The sequence below is a fragment of the Neolamprologus brichardi genome, chromosome 6 (genome assembly GCF_056152115.1).
Source record: "Neolamprologus brichardi isolate AB-2024 chromosome 6, ASM5615211v1, whole genome shotgun sequence".
NCBI classification, from domain to species: Eukaryota; Metazoa; Chordata; class Actinopteri; order Cichliformes; family Cichlidae; genus Neolamprologus; species Neolamprologus brichardi.
Window position 1 is genome coordinate 20,142,065 of NC_142109.1, and position 11,264 is coordinate 20,153,328.

The window sequence follows — 11,264 nt, forward strand, 5'->3', positions numbered from 1 at the left end:
AACATTGCCAAAAAAGTTGGGATGCTATTCAAAATGTAAATAATTTAGATCTTAAATCCATATATTTGAGATCTAAATTATGATTATACTGAATTAAGTGCAATCTTACCTGTGTAGCAACCTTTCCATAGTCTATCCAACGTAAAGTGGCAAAGTTGGTTGACTCTGCACAGTTGAATCCATGATTGAACCCAGCATGGTAACCGTAAGGAAAGGTGATCATAAACTCTCCGGCTTCCTGAGTAATCTGGTAATTTGTCATATAAGAAGGAAAGAAAGAGGAGCAAAAGATTCGTTTATAGGTGTGTATGTGAGTGATTGACCTTTAAATGTCCTCGTGGTTTTCAAAAAAAATAATAACACAGAAAAGAAATGACAAGTTTAAAATAAACCACTGAGGATTTCTGCAACCAATAAAAATTAACACTGCCTATTTTAGAAGCAGCAAAAGCTGTTTTCAAACAGGTGGTAAATAAAGGAACTAAGACTGAGAGTAATTCTTCAAAGGGACAGAGAACCTACCTTATCAAAGGGAATACCATACTTCTTCAGTACAGAAGGGGAGATTAGAGTCATCTTATGACGAAGGAAAGCTTCACACCCCTTGATGCTACTGGGAAAAAAGCCTGACAGAAACACACACATACACACATACACAAAAAAAACCATTAGAGAGACTTAATCTGTCAGAGAGAAAAAACAAAACAAAAACAGGTGAATGAAAAAGCCAAATCGAAAAGCTGTGTGAGAACTGGCTTATTAGCGACTGCTACATTTTTAATATTTATTGAGTAGAGTGACATTTTTTTTCCATTATGGAAACCAAAGATTATTTTAATTATTAGCTTATCTTAAACATAATTACTTTCCCTGATAAATGGTGAAAGAAATACAGCAGTATTCTGTTTAGAATGAATGCAACTACAGCCAGAAAAAACCCTAAAACATTGTACTTAAACAACAGCCAGCAATTAATTTTATATCTGTCAATTCGTTGATGCATTGTGCAATCACTTCAGTACCATCTATCCTACAGAAAGAACTGCAATTATTTATGTTTGTTTTTTATTTTTTTTACAATTTAGCATAGTGGACTGGACTCTCATATATAAGAAATTGGAAATGGCTGTTGGTAACAAAATTATTTTGGGTCATAAACCACTTTTGGATTTGCAGTTTCATGTGCAAACCATGGCTGTAATGTGCAAATACTAAATGACACGGTTTCTCTTAGAAAAGCTGTTCCAGCTGCAAAACAAACACATGCAATACATTCTACTAAAAGACACAGTTTTGTATAGTTTTACTAACGTCCATGAAAATGCTGGATGGAGGTGTCTTGGGGATAGCAGACTTTAACGGAACAATAAGACAAAAAGATCTCTGTCTCTGTTCATCCAGTCAAAAAAGAAGATCATTGCAACAACCTAAACTGTAACTGTAACCATATATATATATATATATATATATATATATATATATATATATATATATATATATATATATATATATATATATATAGACCACTGTAAACATTGTTTACAGTGGTCTATATAGTCTGACAAAGCAAAGATGGTAAACTAGACAATGACTTCAAGTTTACTTATTCAGACACCATTTCAGCAGAAAAAAAAGACTAACAGATTAAAATTGAGCTCATCTGATTTGTAAGGGTGACCTTAATACATACAATACTTATAATCCAGCTTTATAAGTCGCTGAGACCCCAAGCAACATCCATACTCTCAACGATTTATGAAATAGATAAAGTGAGATATGCAGACAAAGAAAAACATAACAAAAACCATCAGTAATAATTAATTGGAAACTAATATTAAGTCATTTAAATGCCATACTGAAACCGAAATGTATAGACATGGACATACGGCTAAACCAAATATTGTGTGGTTTTTCATTAAAACTAGGTGCTGATACAAAAAAAGTGCATTTGATTGGTTGGATTGGTTCAGAGATTTGTTTGAATGTCTTGATGTGACACATGAATAAACATTAAAAAACAAATGTAGGATATGAGTATTTATCAGCAGCTTTCATTTTGTAATACAGCTTTCATTTTAAAGGAGGCTGGAGAACCCTGAACTATATGTATTTGTCTTTCTTCTCAAATTAGTTGTTTTTCAACTTACTGAGCGAGCCAATCGGCATTTCAACTGCATTTTACATGGACTTATGTGTTTATGGATTTGTCAGGTTACATCTCTTTGCAGCCAAAGTTCATTAGCATGCTACATGTAGGTTGTTTTCTCGAGCGCACTCAGATTAATTATGAAGTGGATGTTGTTGTTTAATGCAGACCTGCCTCTGTATGCTGCGATCACGATTCAATATTTGTTAAATTACCCAACCCAACTCCTTTTAATCTTTTACCTGTAGCCAGGCGCTCCAGTCTCTTCCCATGCTCGGGGGGGATGGCATACCTGTTAAAGATAGAGATATGGAGCAGAGAGTTATTTTTGACTGTGTATGAACATGCTCTGTTAATTATGTCTACGGGGCACCATGTGTTGACAGTTACATACAAACTTTCAATGAGCATTTGCAGTTTCAAGACTGCCATCAAGTGGTGGACAAGTGAAAAACTTCAGAAAGGTGGATCAAGCTTTTAATACACTGCACTGTTATTTTATATGTAATCTTAACAACATACAGCATGATCCTATCATTAATCCCCCAGCTGTGCTCACGCTCCTTTACAATTACACATATTTTTCCAGCATATGTGACCATTTAAGGTTTGGTCTTCATATTATATTAAATCTTGGCCACTATAATATTTCAAAATTCAAGCCCAGTTATGTGTCCGATAAGGACACAGTAACCATCGGTGATTGCTGCCGAGTTATGAGTTTGCAGAATTTCAAGATGACCTTATTCTGTGTCTTCTCGTTCATGCTGCTGATGCAACCTGAATATATAATCCATGAAGCGTGACAAGATTCCCTCTAGGTTTGACTAGGCATTCCATTTGACTAGTACCATCCGCCCTCAGGTGTGTGGAATTTCTATCATCATACCACCTGTCAGTTTAACACGGCAGTGAGAGACAGGGCGAGAAAAGGAAGCAAACCTCAGGTAGAGGTGACACGGGGAGTTTGGGAGAGGAGGGGGAGGGTGTACAGGATTGAGAAGAGGTGAGAGAAGTGCATCTTTTAAGCTGCTCCCCTCCAGGGACAAGATGTCAACACATCAGTGAGATGAAAGAGTCTACGTCAGTGAGTGTGTGTGTGTGTGTGTGTGTGTATGAGAGAGTACTAGATGATAAGGGTATGCATGTGTGTGGGTATTTGGTACACCAGGCTGCTCTTTGTGAGTGTGTATGACTGTTTCTGTGTGTCTGGCTGTCTGGCTGTGACACTGATCCCTGTGGGGTTGCAGGGCTCACTGCTCTAATGAGCAAAACTCCCTCCAGGGCAAGAGAGAGAAATGGAACAACCAAGCTGACAAAGAAATGAAAAGCAAACTTCATTCTGATCTACCTGCATTTCCACTTCTTCTTTACCTTTATTACTCTAGTCCTAACCTCCTAATGACTAAGCTCTGATAATTCCTTTCACAAATACCAATCAGACCTGTGCAACAGGCACTCTGTGATGGATCATGATACCTTTCACTGTGGTCAATAAAGTACGTTCTCTAAAATGAAGAAGATAGTTTGACGAATTGAAAAAAAGAAAAATCTGTTCATTAAGCTGGCTCAATGAAAGAGTAACAACAGAGAAAATTCCAGTAATTATATCCCCAGACCCCAATTAATCTGTAAGAAAAAAATCAATGATGCTTGCTGGGATGCCACACTTTCAAAGTATGAGACAAAACCCTCCAACACGGACGATTTGGAGCTCTAATTGTCCGTACTAATGCAGTTCCGTTCAATTCAAAGACAATGAGAAATCTCAGGCTTAACAAACTACTACTACTACTAAGAGTTTATGGTTTTGATCTGTGTTAAGCGTTTGTGCTAACTGTGTACCGTATTGATTGACTTGCTAAAATGCCAAATTTCACCTTGGTCTGTTGTACATACAGGAAAGACAGCTTCCGAGAAGTCAATTTAAATGCTTGCACCCGTGGAGAATAGCACAGCTGCCACACATTCCCTGCCTGCACATGTAGCCTAATTGCTTCATCTGTTGTTCCTTTACAGCTCTCACCACTACTTAGAGACTCAACACTCATTTATTTCTTTGTGTGCCAAAAACAACCACAGGAAGAATCCTCTGGGGTCTCTATCCATTTGAATTGGCATGTAAATCAAATTAAACCTGTAACACTGTAAATACTTGCTATTTAAATCCACTTTGGACATGATAAAAGCTATTTTCCAGCTCTGATAGAAATGTAAAGGATATGCATCTCCTCTATACTTTCTCAGCCTTAAAATAGTCCCCACTATGCCCTGTATTTGTTTAAACATGTCACATAAAATTGTTTCTTTGATTATTCACAAATCCACAAAACTTGAGTTAACTCTTTACCTTGCAAAAAAAAGTATAGACAATTATCTGCAAACACAGCCACTTTTCAGTGGGACCAAACTCCTTTAACATGTTTTGACGCTAAGAGGAAAACTTTCCTCTTTTTTGTGAATAGTATTTATAATAGTGTCCTCTAGCTTAAAGGAGAGACTTGTTAACAAAGTTAAAGTGTTCAATGTATTGTATTATTGCACAGCAGAATTCTCTATTCTTTTTGCACTTGGTTCCTCTACTGAAAACTAGAATTTGGCTTTCCAAACCATCTAGCCATCCACTTTCAACCACTTATCTGGGTTTGGGTTCATGGAGCAAGCAGTCTAAGCAGAGAAGCCAAGACCCCGCTCTATCTGGACAGCCTCCAGCTCATCCAGAGGGATGCTGAGATGCTTCCAAGACAGTTGAGAGATATCATCTCTCCAACCAGTCCTGGGTCTGCCCAAGGGCCTCCTCCAGGTAGGAAGAGCATGAAACACCTCGCCTGGAAAGCATTTGGGGGGTATCCTAATTAGATGCTTTCTCCTCAACTGGCTGATTTCCAGTGTGGAAGAATAAAGACTCCAAGTTCCTCCTGAATGACCAAGTGTCCTCACCCTGTCTCGAAAGTAACCCAGCCACCACTCAAAGGAAGCTCAGTGTAACCATGAGGTCATCCTTTCATCTCACATCACAGCCCTTGGCCATAAGTGGAGGTAGAAACAAAGATCGACTGGAAAAAACAACAACAATTTGACTATTCTTTATTATTTAAGGACTTTGATATAATGCTTTTAAAGGGCTGTAGTCACCTTTAGCGTCAAGTTTCTCATTTTTGTCTAATTTGTCTGCCTGGTTAGTAGAAAAGAGAAAAAGGACTGATACAATCTGTGAAACATTGTTAGATTAGACCTTCTTGCTGTAGGAGTCAGATTATAACTCAGTGACTAATAGAAAACACAAAAATGATTCCATCTCCTACTAATCACTGTTCCTTACTCACCAAGATTTGGGCTCTCCAAAGTGAAGGTAGTTGATGCTGTAAAGGTCCATATCCTCGGTGTGCCAGGAGAAGGTAGTCTTCCACATACCAAAGTATAGATATGGAGTGTTGACACCCTGAATGGAAACACCGCAGTCCTCCTCTATAACATCCAGGATAGAGTTCAGGTGGGCAATGTTCCACTCATCCACATCCTAGAAAATGAGAAACAGGCTTTAGACCTGGGTTACAGATTGGTACCGCAGTTGATGATGGCATTTTAAATCCAATCACTATCAGCTCAACTACACAAAGAGACAAGTGCGCTGTGCCGCTAAAGTGCTGCTCGACATGTTTTGACCTTCAGTTGTTCAAGCCAGCAATGAAGAAACGCTACCCAGGCTTCCAATCACTCTATATTAATAGAAACCGCACTATTCACTGATTTTACTGGGGGGTCAACAATGCAGTGCAAAACTGGAGGATTTGTAATGACTATTGAAGTCCCTGTGTAGAAAATCCTTCTGATTACCTTCATTATTCTGGTGTATTTGTGTGCTTGTAGAAATGTCAAACAGTTCCAATATTGATATACAGTAAAGTGTAAGTTGTTGGACAGTGACATGTTTAAAATGTCAATTTTTTCCCTTTGTACTCCACCACAGTGGATTTTAAATCGAGCAATCGAGATATGATCAAAGTGCAGACTTTCAGCTTTTATTTAACAAAACTATTTGCATTACCAAACTAGGAATTGCAGCTATTTGTATACATAGTCCCTCATTTTTAAAGGCTCAGAACTAATCGGTGAAAAAACCGGAACCATTATTAAATATAAGGATTGGTTTTAACACTTCGCCAAAAATCCTTTGGAGTCAATCATTGCCCGAAATGTCGATCTGACAGACGTCACCAAATACTGCGCTTCCTCCACTGAGGTGCTCTGCTGAGCCTTTACTACCTGTTTATGGGTATTTCTGCATTCAGTTGTGTATTTAATAAGTGAAAAGCTGCTCTATTGTGCTGGGGTTAATTGACTTTCTTGGGCATTGAATGATGTCCCATTTCTTTCCATTGCTTTTGCAGTATGCTTTGTCATTATCCACGTGGACTGTGAAGTGCTGTCTAATCAGCTTTGCAGTATTTGCCTAAATCTGTTTCTTCCTTTCTCAATACTCTTCTCTATCCATCATTGTGGTAAAAGTTCATTTTCGTTTCATGTGTCCAAATGATTTTTCCAGGACTGTTCTGGCTATTTAAGATTTTTTCTGTCAAAGTTGAATCCAGACTTCTTGTTTTTGAGTTTAACCAGTGATTTGCACCTTGTTGTAACTCTCTGCATTTCCATTCATGAAGGTAGACTTTGCCACTTGTTTCACAAGTCACTAAATACATGTTCCACACTCATCAAGTTCCAATATTATCTGCTTCATTCGTCATGAAATAACGAAGGAACAGGCCATGAACCTGATCGCCAGTCAATTTAATTTTGCTATTATTTTGCTTATGATAAAACGAATTGTAAAAACTCAGCAGGGAATGTAATAAGAGAAAGCTAAACTAGAAAGGTTGGCTTTAGCATCAGCGTGCATTTAAAAAAAAAGAAAGAAGCAAAAACAGAGAGAAGAAAGATCCATCTACCTCATCGTAGAGGCTGCCACTGACATCAGCACCATATATGGGTGAAACAAAAGTGAGGTTCTTCCAATACTTCCTCTCAAGGTCTTCATAATTCAGGTAGCGAGGCGTACAGTACCTGTGAGAAAAAGAAAGAAATTTCATTTGACATTAGACAGCGATCCTTGTACAAGTACTTTGCTGTGGTCTAAACCGGAGATGCAGAATCAGAGCTACTGACACCAACACCAAAGCAACTCATTTCTACTCTTAACTTTGTTTTAATAATATTTGCTATGCTTGTGTTTTTTTTGCTAGATTTAGTATCCTATTTTTATTTTACTTTACTGATTTTGAGCTTCTTTACATCATGCTTACTTCTCTATTCAGTTTTTACATAGTCTTTAATTTAAACATTTACCTTTTTTAAAAATTCACTTTATTTTGTATTTTTGCTTTTTATTTATGGCTTTTTGTATATTAAGCTTTTCACATTGCTTTCTATGGTATGTGCGTAATTTTTTACATATTGAGCTTCTTTGTTTGATTCATGTTTATTTACTGCTCTTTCTGTTTACTTGACCTCCTTTTTATGTAATTTGAACCTTATTAAGCTTTCATTCATTTCATTTCATTCTGTTCTATCATATTTTAGCTATTCTCCCTTATTCTATTTTGTTAATGGTCATGTTTAATACTGTTTTGCCAGCTTGTGGTCAATTTCTCTTTATTAGTATAAGACAAAACCTTACAGGCCTTTTACAAAGGTTTGTAAATACTCATAAACTCTGAAGAAATTGGGTTTTGGCTGTGACAACATCAAAATGAAAGATTTGTGTGAAATTAAGAACTCTTCCTCCTGATTATTAGAGTTAACGAAACATGTAAACCAGCTAGTTAAAACTCACATGTCACTGTTGGCCAATCGTCTGAACTCCTGCACCGTCAGAGGTTTTTTCTGGATGTTGTATTGAATGAAGAGCCCTGATTGGCCAGCCACCATCTGCTGAATTGGAGCATCGATGACCAAATCATCTATGTCATCATAGGTGCGACGGGGCTTCCAGCCTTTAGGAGGAATTACCTGAAGGATAAACAGAGGAATCAAAAACAACGATGTAGGAAATTTATTCAAAAGAAAAAGTCCGTTCCTTGTGCATTTACATGTCACACTATACATCATTCTTCCTTTCCTTCTTTTGATTGACTAAATCCATCTTCAGTTCAAACTATGTATAAAATGTAAACCTGCTCACTAAGATAAGGTAACAATATGATAAGTTTAAAAAAAATAAATAACTGTCCAAGGTCTGATTCAACTCACTACTTACCTTAGCCAGGCCTGCCCGATGTGCACCCTGAGACTCCATATAAACCAGATACTTGTTGAAGTCCTTGAACTCTTCCATAGTGGGCCTGAAGGTCATAATCTTGCAGGTGGGGTTTGCAGCGGTATGCACCTCTGCTCCCGCCATCCTGCCACCTTACCAGGTAAAACCTGAGGAGAAAGAAAAACAGAAAATATTGATGATGTTCCAACATTAGTGTGAATTTTGTATGAATTTTAAAATTCACATAAAAAGTATCTGTATCCGTCAAAATACTTTACCCCTATACTGTCTATGGTTAGTGAAAATGCAGGGTATTAGTTAGTTATTTAGAGTGAATTTTAAGAGTGATGCAACAAGGGGACAGATGTAACAAGACTTGGTGCACCCCCAGCACCAAGTCTTGTTACAAATGCAAAATACAATGCAAAATGCCATTTAACAATTGTTCACCTCCCATTTCACTTTTTCAACACTCATCACAATGATATATAATTTCAAACAGCTTCACTATAGTTATAATGTTAGAAATTCTTTAGTTTTTCTGAAGATTGCAAAAAATACAAATCGCATTTCTAGAAGATCTTGTGCTCATTAGCAGGGTAACTGAGTTGCGTGTAACTGACAGGTTCGCCACTAGATGGAGATAGAGATTCGACAACTGTGGATGTGATCTATTGATCCTTTTGCTCATGCCAACAACCCTTTTCAGATTTTTGTCCCTTCCACCCATCCCACTCCCAACTCTGAGGTTCCTGTGTATCCAGACAAAGGATCAACGGGTGAAGCTGTTGTGTTTGCTTGGCCTTATATTGCTTTATAAGGCTACTTTACTGCAATCTACATTACATGCGACCCGATTAGTGGCATGCAACCTAATTATGTAATAGACAATCACAGGCTGGAACAAGTTTTCTGGGAGGGGAGTTAAAAAAATGTTTAAGCACAATGTTTACATCCTTACTCTTTGTCAGGGTGTTAAAACAATCGTTTTAAAACCCTGCACAACCTCCGTCTGGCATAATATATATATATTGGGATAAATAAATAAATATCTCCATTAAATCACAGCAGAATTGTACTTACGTATTAATAACACTGCATGAACGCTTCTGGCTTTGCTGATCTTTGTTGTCTGCCAACAAGCTAACTAGCCAACTAGCCTACGTTTTGTTAGGATGCCAAATAATGGCTGAACAAACAGCGCAGCTTGCTAGCTCGTCTGACTAGCTCGCTTATATTTAAATGATACCCACCGGCTTTACCGGCTTTGATTTAATGTGTGTTCGTGGGGCATTGCGGCTCAACAGTATTTGGTGCTAACAGAGAGGGCAAAGCATTACTAAGTGTTAGGTTAAGCCACCTATCGCGTTAGCTAACTTCTTACTGCTCGAGTCAATGGGATTTAAATGCCCCTCACAAGAAGGCTGCACACAGGCCTGTAGCTACCTCCTTCGCCACTTTATGTAGTGCAGAACATTTCATCTAGCACTTCTCTACTGTTGTTTGTTATGCAAGTTTAGCAACAGACCAACAAACAAAGCCAAAACATACACCGCGAGAAGTCCAGTGGCATGAGAGCGTGCCAACTTATGTTTGTGGCAGTGCTAACACTTAGCTGTTGATAGCTCGGCTAATTCTGCACAGGAGTCACGAAATGCACCCTGCTTTCACACAAACTGGCGCAAAGCTAGCTTTCTCTGCACAATTATCGCCGGTATTTCACATCATGTCCGCATTAAAGTGTACAGGGTTTTATTTTGTTTTGTTTTACCTTGATTTAGAAAGACTCGGATCGTGTTGTTGTTTATCCCCTTCCTTGTTCGTACAGCTGATTCACATGACAGCTGCTGCTGATTCGTGCAGTGCAGAACGGCGGTGTCCCACACCGCCTCCACAGGCACGGCCGTGGTGCAGTAACCTATCCAGGCGCTGTGAGATCTGCGGATCGGGAGGCGAGCCCGTCAACTGGAACGCAGCAAGAAACGTAGGTAGTAAGTGCACGTGCATCCCCAGCGCTAAAAAGTCAAAAAGTGCTGGTCTAATATTTTTGTCATTTCTATAGCTGCACCTTGAGGCCCAGAGGTGAAAGTTATTTTTGTTTTTAAAGCTATAAATACAGTAAAAAAACAAAACAAAAAAAAACAACAACCTGGAGTGCAATTTGTAATATCAAGGGCTAAAACAATTAAGCTTAAGTTAAATCCCAAAGGATTTTTTAATAGTAGCTTAACTTAGCCGAGGCTCTTTTAGGCATCTGATGAAAATAACGTTTGGGTTGCCTGGTTGTGAGAGGTTTGTTAGGTTGGGATTTAATGCTCCAGAATTAGTACGGAATTAGTAATTTGTACAAAAAGGTTATTTCGTGTATCCCCTGGACTGAGGAGAGTAGACAATGAGACTTTGGTGGTGGAAGGAAAAGGTACAAGAATGCATTTGAAGGAAGAGGATGACAAAGAAAAAGGGGGCAGCAGTACTGGAACAAAAGCAAAGGACACAGCTTCTAGTGAGTTGTATGCAAGGCTGGACACTAAAGAATAGAGAACTTGTACAGGTTGACTGGCAAAGATTTTGACCTGGAAAGGATGTGCAGCTGGTTAGCGTGATTAAGGACAGAGCTGCTAATGAGTGTGCTAGGACGATGGAAGGAGTACTTTGAGGCGCTGATGGATGAAGAAAACAAGAGCAGTAGCAGTGACAGATAGGTTCATGGTGGGGCTGGGATTAAATCGGGAATAAGGTTCTACAAGCTTCTTCTGGGTTGTAGTGGTTTGTAGTGGCAATGGATAGGTTGACTGATGAGGTCAGGCATATCTCCATGGAGTCTCCGTGGACTCCAGTTTAAATACCCGGGATCAACCAGCCAAA

The 11,264-nt window shown here is 38.5% G+C and overlaps 1 protein-coding gene across 4 annotated transcripts in view; it reads right to left on the reverse strand.

Annotated features, from left to right (window-relative positions):
• kdm4c (lysine (K)-specific demethylase 4C) overlaps window positions 1–10,313 on the reverse strand; it is a 31,369-nt gene extending 21,056 nt beyond the window's left edge. For all 4 annotated transcript variants that reach the window (XM_006787326.3, XM_006787327.3, XM_006787325.3 and 1 more), the window contains exons 1-8: window positions 10,171–10,313; window positions 8,400–8,566; window positions 7,977–8,152; window positions 7,093–7,207; window positions 5,473–5,666; window positions 2,389–2,438; window positions 523–626; window positions 110–247 (exon numbers count right to left, since the gene is read on the reverse strand). In XM_006787326.3, the coding sequence (XP_006787389.2) occupies window positions 110–247; window positions 523–626; window positions 2,389–2,438; window positions 5,473–5,666; window positions 7,093–7,207; window positions 7,977–8,152; window positions 8,400–8,543 (921 nt within the window). In that variant the 5' untranslated portion in view covers window positions 8,544–8,566; window positions 10,171–10,313. The remainder of the gene's footprint in view (window positions 1–109; window positions 248–522; window positions 627–2,388; window positions 2,439–5,472; window positions 5,667–7,092; window positions 7,208–7,976; window positions 8,153–8,399; window positions 8,567–10,170) is intronic.
• Window positions 10,314–11,264: the final 951 nt, after the last annotated feature.